The sequence below is a fragment of the Heterodontus francisci genome, chromosome 41 (assembly GCF_036365525.1).
Source record: "Heterodontus francisci isolate sHetFra1 chromosome 41, sHetFra1.hap1, whole genome shotgun sequence".
Lineage (NCBI taxonomy): Eukaryota > Metazoa > Chordata > Chondrichthyes > Heterodontiformes > Heterodontidae > Heterodontus > Heterodontus francisci.
In genome coordinates, this window is record NC_090411.1 from 27247933 (window position 1) to 27264485 (window position 16553).

General features: G+C 43.3%; 2 protein-coding genes across 3 annotated transcripts in view; one reads left to right on the forward strand and one right to left on the reverse strand.

Annotated features, from left to right (window-relative positions):
- Positions 1-2090, forward strand: part of LOC137353656 (serine/threonine-protein kinase BRSK2-like) — a 186589-nt gene extending 184499 nt beyond the window's left edge. The window contains exon 19 of the mRNA XM_068020009.1: positions 1906-2090. Within this exon, the coding sequence (XP_067876110.1) occupies positions 1906-2090 (185 nt within the window). The remainder of the gene's footprint in view (positions 1-1905) is intronic.
- A 10209-nt stretch (positions 2091-12299) lies between these two features.
- LOC137353390 (MOB kinase activator 2-like) overlaps positions 12300-16553 on the reverse strand; it is a 57097-nt gene continuing 52843 nt past the window's right edge. For both annotated transcript variants that reach the window (XM_068019613.1, XM_068019612.1), the window contains exon 5: positions 12300-14797. In XM_068019613.1, coding sequence (XP_067875714.1) covers positions 14529-14797 — 269 coding nt within the window. In that variant the 3' untranslated portion in view covers positions 12300-14528. The remainder of the gene's footprint in view (positions 14798-16553) is intronic.

Consider the following 16553-nt stretch of genomic DNA (forward strand, 5'->3'; position numbering starts at 1 on the left):
ACTCCTGTGCCGTGGCAGTCACCCGAGCCATTTTCCCCTTCGTCTGGGGATCTAAAATGGACCGGGTCCGGAGGGACACGATGTTCAAATCTCTGGACAAGGGCGGGAAAAATGTACCCAACGTGGCCCTCATCCTGATGATTACCTTCGTGTGCGGCTGCATCAAGCTGTGTGCAGATTTCCAGTACGCAAACTCTAAGTGTCACTACGTGCTGAGGTTCTATCTGTCCCGGTGTTGCGAAGGATGGGCCTGGGCACATTGCCGCGGAACGCTCCATGCAGTTGGGCCGTGCCATACCACCTATCCTTCGTGGAGCAGTTTCTGCGGGAAAACACCTTTGACCACCGGTCCATCAGGCAGTGGTCTGCACGGAACATCCTCAAGGCCCTACAGGAAAAGGAGACGGTGGATCCTGTCGGATGGTTCTACGAGCAGACCGTCAAAGTCATTTGGCGGAATGCCTCATCACCAGAACTTTCAAACAAGCACCAAGACGTAGCTTGGCTGGTGGAGAGAAGGGCCCTCCCCGTCAGATCCTTCATGCACACCCGAAGTCTCACCCCCTCCGCACAGTACCCCCGCGTTGGCTGTGGTGGGGAAGAGACGGTTGCCCACCTCCTCCTGGAATGTGTCTTTGCAAAGCAGGTGTGGAAAGAGTTGCAGTGGTTTTTGTCGAGGTTCATCCCAAGCAGCTCTGTAACACAGGAGTCTATGCTCTACGGGCTGTTCCCAGGGACGCACACAGAGACAAACATCAACTGCTGCTGGAGGACTATCAATTCGGTGAAAGACGCCCTTTGGTCTGCCCGAAACTTGCTGGTCTTCCAGCGCAAAGAGTTGTCCACCACTGAATGTTGCAGACTGGCACATTCCAAGGTCCAGGACTACGTGCTGAGGGACGCACTAAAGCTTGGGGCAGCCGCAGCAAAGGCTCAATGGGGAAAGACCACAGTGCAAGGTTCCCCCACCAAGCTGAACTGAGGGGCTGGATCCATGGGAAGCCCCTCGAACTGTATCGGAGAAATTTTGTGTGCTGTAAATGTAAAAATGTATATGGCATGACAATGAAATGGAAGGGTTGTGAGGCAACTCATGATTGTATAGAAGGTAACTGATCACCTTTGCACTGTTTGTATTCTTTGACTTGATGCTGTTTTAAACTGTTTGGAAATGTCATTTTTACAGATTTTTATGAATAAAGTATATTTTGGAAATTAAAAAAAGAAAATTCCAGAGCTTGGGGCCTAGACAACTGGAGGCACGACCACCAATGGTGGAGCAATTAATATCGGGGATGCTCAAGAGTAGCGCAGATATCTTGGCGGGTTGTCGGAGATTACAGGGATAGGGAGGGGTGAGGCAATGGAGGGATTTGAAAAGGAGGAGGAGGATTTTAAAAAAGAGACGTTGTTCGACTGGGAGCCAAGGTCGGTCAGCGAGAACAGGGGTGATAGGGGAATGGGACTTGGTGCGAATTAAGACATAGGCACCAGAGTTTTGGATGATTTCAAGTTTACGGAGGGTAGAATGTGGGCGAGCTAGCCAGGAGTGCGTTGGAATAAGTTACCTCGAGGAAGAATCAGAAATGGTGGAATGATGCGAAATACTGTGATTACAGGACAATAATTTGAAACAGATTATTTGATTTTACTGAAACAAAAACAGAAAATGCTGGGAGTGCACAGCAGTTTGACAGCAACTGACAAAAGCATAAGACACAGTTAATATTTCAGGTGAGGACCCTGCATCAAGACTTAAGTGCTTTCAGGTCAAAGGTTTGTTTTTTCCCAGATGCTGAACTACCCAGATATGTGTTTCCAGAATTTTCCGTCTTTAATTCTCAGACTTCCAGGTTCTTCTTATTTTGCCACTTTATTTTACCCTTTTTCTCTGCCTCTTTTTAGATGAAAAAAACGGGCAGTATAGCCATCCTTCAGGGACTTCAATCCGTGGGGCCCAGAGCATGCCCAGGGCATGGAATGATTCAGAGTCCGTGGAGCACTTCAGACGAGGAGACTCCAAACATTCGTCTTCTTTGAAAGAGAAACCCAAGCTTTTATCTTCCAATGGCACACAAAGTCAACCGTAAAAGTTGAGCAAAAAAAAAGAAAAAACTATTTGAAAACGAGGCATCTCACGCGGTCTTTGTGAGGATGTAAATATCTTTAAACATGAAGAAAACAGAACTGAATACAACCTCTATAGTCCCATTTCATTTTATTATTTAAGGATTGTACGGGCCACCACGCGAGGTTGGAGCCTCTGCCTTCTGAGTTGATGCACCCATGATGCTCGCGTCTGCTTCAGGAAATTAAGGGACTCATTTCCAAAGTAACCTGTCAACTGAGAACCCAGTATATCGTTGGATTGAGGGTCTTGAGGCTTATGCCCTGCAAACCTTCCCCTCGCAGCCTCCATGCAACCTCCCGCTGAAACAAGGGAACGTAGGTTGGGCGGGAGCAAAAACTGCTTACATCCCAGATCCATGCAGTTATCCTGGGCAACTCCGGCCAGGAAATTTAGCAGAATCCTCTTCCTGTTTGCATCCAGCACTTTGTAGCCATGTGGATAGGATTGATTCAGATAAAAGTCAAAGGAAAAGCAAGTACTTTTATACAGTTCTTTCCCAGTTTATTGCTGACACTTCAGGCTGGTAGAACCAGTCTTGTTTTATGCAAACGTTGCCTATCTCGCCCACGCAAGAGGCTTCAACAGCGACTTATAGGCCTGAGCGCCATTGAAGCACAAACCATCATTCGATGTTATTAAGTCAATGGCTTTGAAAGGTCAAAAAAATTACCATTTGAAAACGTGTGAGTCATTTCAATTGTCAACTGTCTTCTCCATCCCTTGCTCCAGGCTGCAGGATTGTAGAGAAACCACTCTCAGAAGGTTGTGTTTAAATCATTATGCGGGCAGCCACTTTACTTTCTTCTCTGCTTCTGTCATTGAGGAGAAGCTTCCCATTAACAGCGATCCAGGGGTGCCTCTGCTATTTGAAATATAGTGATGGCTAGGAGGGTTTTTTTTGCGACTCGGCATTCTGAATGGGATGATGTTAGAATACAGACTGGAACATTGGGCCTCATCTCTGATATCTATGTTTTAGAACAGAATATAAGATATGATGATGAATCACAGGAACTGAGGTTGGAAGTGAGTCTGGCTCTGGTGCATCTCTTAAGACCACAGGAACAGGCCTTTCAGCCCCTCAAGCCTGTTCTGCCATTCAATTAGATCATACCTGATCTCTTCAAACTTGGGAGTTCTAAGAGGTTAACATGTTTGGCCCTTCAACTTACAGGGATAGAGCTGGACAGAGAGAAATGGACAGGGATGTGGTGAGGTAGACACCTAGACCTAGACAAGCAGAAGAAACACAGTGAAGGTAGAGGTAGAGGAGTCGATTTTAACTCTTCCCATCCAGCAGGAAACGGGCAGCAGCAGGCCAGATTTACACCCCGACTAATTTTCCTTCCCATTGACTTCAAGGCATGAACCATTAAAATCAACTCTTATTGTTGGAGGCGAAGAGAAATATCAACAAAGAATTAGAGTCCATCAGGCCTAAAGAAAGATGAAGCAGATATACAGGACCAGAAATAGCCAGAGAACAACAAACACAGTCAGGAATGACCAAAATAATCGCAGAAACTATTCCAAATGAGTCAGCAGCAAGAGTTTTAACATACTTAGTTTGTCTGCCAAGTCCACCCTTCTCTATACTCCACTTGAATAGTTGGGGCTTATTTGAGACCAACATGCGTCAGAGTCCCTTGTCACAGGAAGACTTTGTTATTTCTGTTCCAACCAGAATTAGAAGAGGCTAGCTTTCCGCCAGATGGAATAAAGAAACAAACTATCACAAAAGCAATAGTACATTCGCATGTAAAAAGGATATCACCTGGCAGTACCCCTCTGTTCACCAAGTAGGGTTCACTGAATGGGCACTAACCCATTGAAAAGATAAAACAATTTAAAAACTGCTCCCCAGTGGTGCTGATTTTTGGGGGTTACAAGAGCCAGCAGCCCATGGTACCTCACTCAAGTGCCCTTTCTTTCTGGAGCCTGGGTGGTGAAGTCAGCCTCAAACTCAGCCCTGTCCTCAATCTGATATTCACACACCTACACTATCCAGCAAGGGGGTCACAGGCTGGCTATCAAAAGCTCAGGAATGCTAATTAAACTACTACATCCAGAATTTTGAGATTGACTAATAACCCATAAGTAGGACATAGGAATGGTGGAGTTGGGTGCAGAGAGGCAGTCTTGGACTCAGATTGGCCCCGAACTTCCATGAGATTCTCCCACGCTCCCAATATTATACATACATACAATCTAGGAGCAGGAATGTCACTTAGCCTCCCGAGCCTGCTCCGCCAATCAAAAAATCATGGCTGATCTGATTGTAACCGCAACTCCACACTCCCTCCTACTCCCAATAACCTTTCACCCCCTTGCTTATCAAGAATCTACCTCTGCCTTAAAAATATTTAAAGACTCTGCTTCCACCACCTTTTGAGGAAGAGAGTTCCAAAGACTCACGACCCTCAGAAAAGTTTCTCCTCATCTCTCTCTTAATTGGACAACCCCTAATTTTTAAATAGTGACTCCCTAGTTCCAGATTCTCCCACAAAGGGGAACATCCTTTCCACATCCACCCTGTCAAGATCCCTCAGGATCTTGTGTTTCAATCAAGTCGCCTTACTCTTCTAAATTCCAGTGGATACAAGCCAAGCCTGTCCAACCTTTCCTCATAAGACAATCTGCAAATTCCAGGTATTAGTCTAGTAAACCTTCTCTGAACTGCTTGCAACGCATTCACATCGTTCCTTAAATAAGGAGACCACTACTGTACACTACTCCAGATGTGGTCTCACCAATGCCCTTCCATTTCCTGAATTACAACTATTTCAGGGATGTTACTTGTATCCTCTATAGTGAAGGCCAATGCAAAATACCTGTTCAATTCATCTGTATACCTGAAGCATAACCCTACTTTTGTATTTGATTCCCCTCGCAATAAACAATAACATTCCATTAGCTTTCCTAATTACTTGCTGAACCTGCATACTTTTTGTGATTCATGCATGAGGACACCCAGATCCCTGTGCATCTCAGAGCTCTCTCTGAGCAATCTCTCACCATTTCGATAATATGCTTTTTTTATTCTTCCTGCCAGAATGGATAATTTCACATTTTCCCACATTATACTCCATTTGCCAGACCCTTGCCCACTCACTTAACCTATCTATATCCCTTTGTAGCCTCCTTATGTCCTTTTCACAACGTACTTTCCTACCTATCTTTGTGTCATTAACAAATTTAGCAACCATACCTTCGGTCCCTTCATCCAAATCATTTATATAAATTGTAAAAATTGTATCCACAGCATGTTACTTCTTCAAAGAACTCCAATAAATTGCTTAAACATGATTTCCCTTTCACAAAACTGTGCTGACTCTACCTGATTACCTTGAATTTTTCTAAGTGCCCTGCTACAACATTTTCCCTAAGACAGATGTTAAGCTAACTGGCCTGTAGTTTCCTGCTCTCTGTCTCCCACCCTTTTTGAATAAAGGAGTTACAGTTGCTATTTTCCAATCTAATGGAACCTTCCCTGAATCTAGGGAATTTTGGAAAATTACAACCAATGCATCAACTACCTCACCAGCCACTTCTTTTAGGACCCTAGGATGAAGTCCATCAGGACCTGGGGTCTTGTCAGCCTCCAGATCCAACAATTTGCTCAGTACGATTTCCCTGGTGATTGTAATTTTCTTGAGTTCCTCCCACCCTTCCATTTCCTGAATTACAGCTATTTCAGGGATGTTAATTGTATCCTCTATGGTGAAGACCGATGCAAAATACCTGTTCAATTCATTTGCCATCTCCTTTCTTTCCCTTAATTCCCCAGACTCACTTTCTATAGGACCAACACTCACTTTAACTCTTTTTTAAAAATATCTGTAGAAACTCTTACTATGCTTTTATATTTCTCATTAGCTTTCTCTTGTACTCTAATCTTTCCCACCTTATCAAACTTTTAGTTATTCTTTCCTGTTTTTTATATTCCATCTTTGCACAATTATATACTCTTTCTTAAGTTTGATTCTATCTTTAACCTTTTTAGTTAACCAAGGAATATTTTTCGCTCGTTGGAATGTAACTATTCTGTGTATTCTGAAATATCCCTTAAAAGTCTGCCACTGCATCTCTATTGACATGTCCATTAAACTAATTTGCCAGTTCTCTTTAGCCAGCTCTGCTTTCATACCCTCATAATTACCCTTATTTAAGTTTAAAATACTAGTCGTAGACCCACTCTTCTCTCCCTCAAACTGAAGGTAAAATTCAATATTATGATTGCTGCTACCTAGGGGCACCTTCACTATGAAATCACCAATTAATCCTATCTCAGAATCACAAAAATGTTACAGAACAGAAGGAGGCCATTTGGCCCATTGTGTCTGCGCTGGCTGTCTGAGCTATTCACCTAGTGCCACTCCCCCACCTACTCCCCGTAACCTTGCACATCCTTCCTTTTCAAATAAGTCCAATTCCCTCTTGAATGCCTCGATTGAACCTGCCTCCACCACTCTCATTCCAGTGCATTCAAGATCCTAACCACTCTCTGCGTGAAAAAGTTTTTCCCCATGTCGCCTTTGCTTCTTCTGCCAATTACCTTAAATCTGTGCCCTATTGTTCTCTATCTTTCCACCAATGGGAATAGCTGTTCCCTATCTACTCGGTCCGGACCTCATGGTTTTGAATTACTCAATCAAATCTCCTCTCAGCCTTCTCTTCAAGGAAAACAGTCCCAATCTATCAACGTAACTGAAGTTCCTCATCTCTGGAACGATTCTCGTGAATCTTTTCTGCACTCTCTCTAATGCCTTCACATCTTTCCTAACATGTGGCACCTAGGACTGGACACAATACTCCAGTTGAGTCTGAACCAGTGTTCTATATAAGTTTACTTCCTTGCTTTTGTACTCTGTGCCCCTATTATTGAAGTCTAGGATGTTATGCTCTATTAACTGCTCTCTCAACCTGTCCTGTGACTGTCAATGATTTATGCACATATACACCCGGATCCCTCTGCTCCTGCACTCCCCTTTAGAATTGCACCCTTTATTTTATATTATCGCTCCATGTTCTTCCTACCAAAATGAATCACTTCACACTTCTCGACGTTAAATTTCATCTACCATTTGTCCACCATTCCACCAACCTGTCTCTGTCCTTTTAAAGTTCTACACTATCCTCCTCACAGTTCACAATGTTTCCAAGTTTTGTATCATCCTCAAATTTTGAAATTGTGCCCTGTACACTAAGGGTCTAGGTCATTAACATATATCAGGAGCCAGCAGCCCGTGGTATCTCACTCAAGTGCCCTTTCTTTCTGGAGCCTGGGTGGTGATGTCAGCCTCAAACTCAGCCCTGTCCTCAATCTGATATTCAGTGTTTTCATTGACCCCTGGGGAACTCCACTACAACCTTCCTCCAGCTTGAAAACCATCCAATCACTACTCTCTGTTTCCTGTTACCCTGCCAATTTCATATTCATGTTGCTATTGTCCCTTTTATTCCATGAGTTATAACTTCGCTCACAAGTCTGTTGTGCAGCACTTTATCAAATACTTTTTGGAAGTCCACATACACTATATCAACAGCATTACGCTGATCAACTTTCTCTGTTAACTCCTCAAAAAAACTCCAGCAAGTTAAACACAATTTTCCCTTCACAAATCTGTGCTGGCTTTCCCTAATTAACCTGATTTTCTAGAAGTTTTCCCCACCATCTCATTGCACAATACCAGGTCTAGTATAGCCTGTTCTCTGGTTGGTTCCAGAACATGCTGTTCTAAGAAACTATCCTGAAAACATCCTATGAACTCATCGAGGCTACCTTTGTCCGTCTGACTTTTCCAGTCCATATGTAGATTAAAATCCCCCCATGATTATTGTCGTACCTTTCAGACAAGCTCCCATTATGTTTTCCTTGATACTCTGTCCTACCATGTGTGATTACTGTTAGGGGGCCTGTACATCACTCCCATGAGTGACTTCTTGCCTTTATTGTTTCTCGTCTCTACCCAAACTGCTTCTACATCCTGAACTTAGGTCATCCCTCTCTATTGCGCTAATACCATCGATAATTAACAGAGCCAACCCTCCACCTTTTCCTAGCTTCCTGGTCTCTGCTGTTTGCCTGGGAGTTTCCAGTGGATTTTCTTGTGAGACCTGGAGACTGCCTACAGAATTTAGAGCCTATGCTATTACACAAAAAAAATGCTTTTCTTAAATAAGCTCATGTTCCACAATGTCGAAATAAGCCAATATCACCAACTACAAATGAAGGAGGCCATTTGGTCCATCAAGCTCATTTTTCCATAGCAACTTGCAATCCCACCACAGCATCTAACTACGTTGTGAATGACTGGAGTTTGTCGCTCCTTTATGCAACTCCAAAGAGAATGGTCTGGTTAGGGCAATTAGGCCTTGACCCAAGTCTCTCAATAACAAAAAAAAAGCTTCTGTTCCTCCCTCTGTGTTTTGCACCTATTGGCAGAGCCTCGGAAAGCTGGGTAGGCAGAATCAAACGACACAAAACTCTGCATTGTACCAATATCAATCTCCCATTGTGAAAACAAAATTTAACAACATAGTTCGCTTTTGGAGAAATAAACACTGAACCTCCCTCCCAGTTTGAATACTTTAGTTCCCCTTGGTTGGATTGAGCAAGGGCAAGGGTTGTACATTTGATAGTGGAGGTTCGGATTCTAGGCTGGACAGACAAAGCATCCATCCTGTCCTGTGTTTCTGCCACTGATATTTCTTTCCTAGCACCTTTCCTGATCATAGTTCTGTATGTTAAACTCCTGTATGTACACAATGTCCAAGTGTGTATTTTTTTTAAAAAGTTAATACGATGCAGTAAAGCTGAATGTGCTGTATATCAAAGTCAGAGATTATTACACAGTACAGAACTCAAAGAATTAAAAGTTTGCTACGGATGATTCAAAAAGCAGCAGGATGCTTACATGCAAGGTGGGGTTTTTCTCCCCGTCCGCCACATGTTTTCTTTGACGCCATCAATATAGTACTTCCTCATCAACTGAACAAACCTGTAAATTTGTATATGAATTTAGTGGGCTAGTTTAAATTAACAAATAAAGTCATATACGAGAAATAAATCAGTCTTTGAAATTTTTTTTAATGCAAACTGTACAAATTTAAACACACAATCTCCATACCATAAAGGGAATGCAAAGCACCGGTGTTGCTTTGGAGTGGTGCTGACAGTTATGTCATAGAAAGATCTGACTCCCACACTTGTGGTTCTTGGTAGATCAGACAAAATCTCCATACAAATGCTTGGAAGAATCTGGGGTGAGAGCTATGTGCACCCTTGTCTTTGCACCATTGTTAGATGGATGCAGACTAGGAAGTCCCAAATTTTGTACCTTAGTCTGTGTAGAAATTAGGTGCTTTCAGCCAGGGCAACAATAGAGCCATTACCATTGCCCTCTGCACCACTGGGCTATTAGGGGAGATCTGGAGTCAGAAAGGGTATATGCCTTTGTGAGATGAGCATAGAATTTGGTTCAGCCACCCCACTGTCTAGATTTACACATTAAGAACATTCAGTGGCCAGAGTGGGGAGGGACTGGTGCCTGTAAAACAGTGATATATTCAGGAGGGGGGAAGCTGGAGCAAGATTTTTATTTTTCTTTCTTTGCCAAAAGGGTGTGACCATTAAAAGCAGAAACTTTAGATCAGAGCTTAATATCGAAGGAAACTTTTTTTTTAAGACTTTAAGAACGACTAGTAGATCTCTATGACATTGTAAACAGTACGTTAGATGATAGTGTTACTAAGGTGAAGCTGTATCCCTATAAGGCCACTATGTAGAATTGCTGTTAAGTAAACACAGGATGAAGTCAATAACTGACTTGCTCATTTACATTATTTTGCATCTGTAACCAAGTGTAACCCTAAAATGTGACAAATATTTGCTAGATACAAGTCTATAGAATAACTGGAGTTTAAAAAATATGGAAAGTTAAAAGAATGCCAGAAACCACACATGTTCAGTGAATGTTAAAGTTATTTTTTTATTTTTCAGTTTTCTTGTGAGATGCAATGTATGATCTTAAGAGTTTATTACATCCAGTATTAATAGACTACTATAGGCTTCCTGTAAATTAACAACTCATTGTAACAACAAGCTGGCACCATCAGTGCAGTTGTGGGTTGAAGCCAAAGCATCCCTTTTGATCTGGTACTGTCAGTTTGTAAGCACACCCCTTCCTGTTAGCCAATCATTGAGTGCACCAACAGTGAATAGCTGAGGACACCACACTATCCTTTCACACGCATTCCAAGCCCAAGGGCTTTCAATGAGAGAGAAATAAAATTAAAAGTCTACAAGTAATCAAATAAAATTATATGAAAGATAACTGGGGTGCAATTTGTCTCCGGGACTCATTACAATGCACCACACCTGGCAATGTTTCAGGCACCCTCATCACTATCTCAGAAGTAGTCAGCAGCAGAAATCAAAATCAATGATTATTCAAGTTCAAAGATGAGAGGATGCAACAGAAATCATTGCCAACACTCCTCCATACCTCCAGCCACCAAGATCACGAATGATTCTTCCTCCAAGAGTGAACCCAACCCAATTTGCTTTCTGTGGAATGAGGTAAGTTCCACCTTGGTAATCACACTAAGTGGCTACGCTCAAATCTCAAGTCAAGCAGACGAGTTCTAGTCCACTAGCCCAGGAGTGAAGCATCGAGAGAACACATACATCTGCTCAATAATTTTATAATTTTAAAAAACTAAAACACTGCATATTGCACCCAAAAAGGATGTCACAGCTTCAGAATGACAGAGACTGGCTTCATCGCCACTCAAGTACATCAGCACAGTCCAACATAGCCTTTAACCCTGATATGTACATTTAAACAATGTGTGTGACTCCTCTTGCTACTCGTCCAAAAACACCCAGGGGTTCTGTCATCAAACACCATCATTTCTACAAGTTCCCGTTTCAAGGTCTTTGCTTCCCACACAAACAAAAAAGTCAAAAACAGTAAAATGGAAGCCCTGTACTTGCTAACACAATGTACAGCGAATGCAGCAGGGAGTAATCATTCAGACTGTTAAAAACAAAAATCATTCAGTGGCATCAGGCAACATAACTCACTCATACTTGCAATTCTCATGAATTCAGCCTGGAGCCACCTCCTTGGTTGCGAACCCTTCACTTCCAGTCATGTAGGCACTGTTTCTACAAATGACATGGGACACATCATTTTCTAATTTCCTGGCCCCTCCACCACACAAAAAAAAAATTAAACAACATTTGGCGTTGTAGCTACTCACTCTAAGTCATTTTCTATTCCGAAGCAGCCGGTTCCTCCCTCTTCAAACTCCTCCCTTTATGGTGCTTCTCGCTTGAGCTTGCCACTGCCTCATGTTTCAGGAGTGGGATCGCGCGTGTGCCGCTTGCCTACATTTGCCCTGAGCCAGTCTCTGTAGCTGTGCAGCATCCAGAGAGTTAAAAGCATCGGGTCGGTCTCTCTGTGGTTACAGAACTAAAACCAGTGTCCTTATTCTAAACAGTAGAACCACATCTTCCTGAACCTACAATGCCATCAGTTCTTAGAACGGGAGTTTGCTTACACAAAAAAGTGCAGCAGAGAGAGAGAGAGAGAGAGAAATCCACACATCTGTTGCCAGCTGCACTTCTTTCGTGTAAACATGCCAAATTTAAACCCACAAATCCTGGATTAAAACTACTGTAATATGCATTTACACGCAAACGTATCATGGTGCTAGCAGGTGATCTACGCACCAGTCACTCCAAGTGAAGTGATCATGCAGCCTGTGTTCTGCTCCAATCAAAAAGAACACATCCTGCCAAAATAAATAGTATTTGTACTTGACAGGAGAAACAAAAATTAAAAAAAGCAAACCTTCCAGTCACCGCTGAGATTCTTAAATATTTTATAACAACCTTTGCAAAGATGACCTTATCATGGAGCAAATCAGGATAAGGTTAATAAAATTAACAGATTAATAAATGTTAATAAATTGAAGTACATTGCATTGTTACGGTCTTTAAAAAGTAAACCTGGAAATAAAACTGGCACCTCATAAACCCAGTCCACTTCAGATGTTACTGACAGAGTATACCAGTTGTGGCCACCCAATCTGGTCAGTTTAAAAAGCAGACATTTCTCCTCCCCACCCCCCCCCCCCCCCCCCACACCCCTCCCACCCCACATACCATGGCCTTCACCGTAAAATTACCCCTTTAGAGTCAAATTATTACCAGCTATGCTCTAAAATCCAAAACAGAGATTAAAATTAAAACTGATTTTCTACTGATCAAAGTCCATGAGCTGCTCATTTCTAACCACTCCTTCCTTTCCTGGAGGGATTGGCCCTGGCTGGGGTATGTTTCTACTGAATGAACAAAACTTTTAAAATGCACATCTAACAGGAGTTCATTGGACTCAAGTTATTGCTAGTACACAAGATCTGTGTTTTACTTAATCTCTGTGTTCCATAATTTACCTAACTCACATTTAACAGAAAAAAGGAGTGACTCTCTAAGGTATCATAATGCTTCTGATGTCACAGTATTTTCTATGTGATTCTGCAACAGTGGGAATGGCCTCCAGCTCTTACAAAGATAGTGTTAAAGAGAGCAGAGAAAATAATTTAAAAATTGCTGTGTCAAAGCTTCTGCTTGAGAGGAGAATGGAGAAAGGAGGGGGAAAAAAGGGGGGGGCTCGCTAATGGGTCACACAAACCTTTCCACTATGATAAAGACCTTTAGATCTGCTCTGGAATCAAAGATCTCAGGAAAATATAGGATGAGTATTGGGATCTTGAGGATACCTCACGTAACTCAACTTTTCTGCGACCACAGCGGGGTCATGGCAGCTTATCCCAATATACAAGATTAAAAATATTAGTAAGCAGAAAAAAAGTGCATGAGACACAATCCAAATGATTTCAGGACTTAAACCATTGTTTCCCACCACCTCTCAAACTATATAAATCTAGTTGTAAGCAGAGGAGGGAGAGCTAGGACCTTTACCTGCGATGCTGGCTTTTATTCCAACATGCTAAAAGTTAATTTGGTTCCAAAGGACAAGGCGCAGTAAAATTCATACAAATAACTTAAAACCCACAGGCACAAGGGGGAGGTGATTCACACCCACGATTCTGAGGTCATCAGCAGAACTATTTTCATCTATCCCACCACTCCCAAGTCAGTAGTGTAATGCATTAATGTAAAAATAAAAGAAATAGAACTTTCAGCAGTCGTAATCCTGCCCCACAAAAATGGACTACAACGCAGACTAAACCCTGATCTGGCACCGCCTGGTAATCTCGCTCAGGAGCTGGCAAGGGTGTGGAAACGGAAATATGCCATACTGGCGCAGCAAGACAAGGCTTTTCCGAGACTACGGCTCTACAGCTGAGGCACGTTGTTGGGACTTTACTCTGCAAATAATGCATGCTGTAATTGAGTGCCTGATGCTCACAACAGAAAGTGTTCTGTTCCCCAGCACAAGCTACATTCACTCCGATGAGCACAGAAATTCATGCCAAGAAGAGTCAAATATATACCAGTTTTATGGAACATTGATGGCCACAGGTTTTCTTTTGAGTTCATGTGACATCAGTGCCACTTCTAAGCTCATAGATAACTCAAAGATTGCATGCAGGATATAAAATAAGTTGCAAGTCACAAAAGGACCTTCTGAAACATTAGGATCAGTAAATGTGGGCTAACTTCAATAGAGTTCACTTGTTGGCACCAACCAATAATAGAACTAGGAAAATGGAGCAGGAATAGCAGCATGCCCCTCGAAGCAAAAGCTGTCTCCAGTTTGGTTACAAATATACCCAGGAATTGTTAACAAATAAAACCAAAACAAAAAAATCTATATGCATACAACGGAAGCCCTTATCTGTTCTATACTACAAGCCATATATGTTTCTCTAAGGATCTTTCCAATTTCATTGCTCTGCCTGCAGATTTGTGGCATTCACACCACATTCCACGCCAAACCGGAGAATAGTAATGGAGGACCTGAAGAAACTGGATACTTCACCCGTGACAGCAAGTGACATCAGTTATTTCATGAATGCCAACAGATCCATAACGAGCAGCAAACAAGTTATGGGAATCTTCTGCAAAAGTGAAAAAAAAACTCATTACTTGCCGTCACTGAGCATGAAGGAGGACGGGGCTAAATAACACCTTATACAGTTTAGCATTGGCAGACAATGATGATATTCAGTAAGGCTGTCATAAAGGATAACTGCAGTACTGGGGGTTCAACGCAGTCACCATTTTGGGCCACTTGGAATCACTGATTTGTTGGTCACATGTTACTTCAACGTTGCCATGGGCAACATGATCTCTTAAGTTATTACTCTTTCCACTAAAGAAAATATTTCTAATATCCATGATGTGCATTGGCCGTCTGGCTCATCTGTGGTTAACATGGTTCTGGGGCTGTGGTGCACCAGAGAGGAGAACATCCGTTAAGTCCCTCATCACGGCTGTTTCCTTGGGGTCAATGAGATTGAACTCCCTGACAAAGATCAGAAAGTGCGTGTACAAGGTATTGAGGTGTGGGTACAGTTCAAGGGCCACAACTTCCTTGAAGTGGGCATAGTAGATATGAGCAAGAACGTGGAAGAGGTAGCGGCTGATTTTCTGAACGAGTGATTCAAAGGAGCTCGGGAAGTCTTTACCTGTTGGCAGAATGGGAGACCAGTCAACTTCACAAAATCAACAGTTCTTTTACATATGCATGGACAATCACATGCACAGACAAGCATGCGCACAAAGACACAAAACAGCTGGATGGTGCGGGTGTGAAAATTTTGTCCCAGATTCAATTGTTGTATGAGGAATAGAACAATTGCAGAATTTATCCTCTTTTCAACAGGTGTGAATTAACAAAGCATTTAGAGCTGTCAACGCAGTAAATTTTGAATGCTACAGGTCAATCACTGATCCACCATCTGCAATCCGAGACAGTGAATTACCACACAAGGGCTGGGATTTTACAGAGCCTGAAGAAGCAGGATAGGAGGCAGGCGGTGGCGTGACCATTGCTTTCCCGCCGTCATGGCATTTTTGACAGTGGCCGGGAAGATGGAGGACGGCCCTCCTGCTCAAAGGCCAACTGAGCAACTTAAATGGCCAATTAGGAGCCTCTTCCCTGCTTCACTGGCATTTTTCCAGCAATGGGTGGGCCCTCTGCCGCATGGGGAGACTGCCAGGTAAACACTGGTGGCCTCCCTGTGGGGGAGGGGGTGGGCGCTCCTAATTGGGTGCCTAGGCAGCAACGGCCACTGCTGCAGCAACACTACCCTCCCCCCACCAACACCTGCACCCAACCCCCGCCACGATCTTCCTCCCCACCCCACCAGGGCCTACCTGACTGGCCCCGGCGACCCCCAACCCCACCTACCTTGATCCGAGGGCAGCGTCCATACTGCTTCTCCCGGTTGAGTGCAGTCCCAGCAGTGGCCACCACTCCTGGTGGTGTTGCTAGGACTGAAGAGCTGCCGGCCCTCCAATGAGCTGCCCTGACAAGACATAAAAGTCCAGTCGGTGCTCCCCGAAATGGCCAAGGCGGGATTGTCTCCAGTTTTCCGGCCTGTCATCGGCACCACTGCCACCCCAACAAAACGTGCACCAAAGTGCACCAATACACAACATACATATAGGTTTATACAGGTCACTACAATATTCGTTTGCCAAGTAACCATTTTGGGAATGAAAACCAGAGTAAAGGTCAAGATTGAGTTTTTTGAGGAAGTGAAGAAGATGATTGATGAGGGAAGGGTGGTGGATGTTGTCTATATGGACTTTAGTAAAGCCTTTGACAAGGTCCCGCATGGCAGACTGGTGCAAAAGGTGAAGTCACACGGGATCAGAGGTGAGCTGGCAAGATGGATACAGAACTGGCTCAGTCACAGAAGACAGAGGGTAACAGCGGATGGGTGTTTTTCTGAATGGAGGGATGTGACTAGTGGTGTTCCGCAGGGATCAGTGCTGGGACCTTTGCTGTTTGTAGTATATATAAATGATTTGGAGGAAAATGCAGCTGGTCTGATTAGTAAGTTTGCGGACGACACAAAGGTTGGTGGAGTTGCGGATATTGATGAGGATTGTCAGAGGATACAGCAGGATATAGATCGGTTGGAGACTTGGGCGGAGAAATGGCAGATGGAGTTTAATCCGGACAAATGTGAGGTAATGCATTTTGGAAGGTCTAATGCAGGTGGGAGGTATACAGTAAATGGCAGAACCCTTAGGAGTATTGATAGGCAAAGAGATCTGGGCGTACAGGTCCACAGGTCACTGAAAGTGGCAACGCAGGTGGATAAGGTAGTCAAGAAGGCATACAGCATGCTTGCCTTCATCGGTCGGGGCATAGAGTATAAAAATTGGCAAGTCATGTTGCAGCTGTACAGAACCTTAGTTAGGCCACACTTA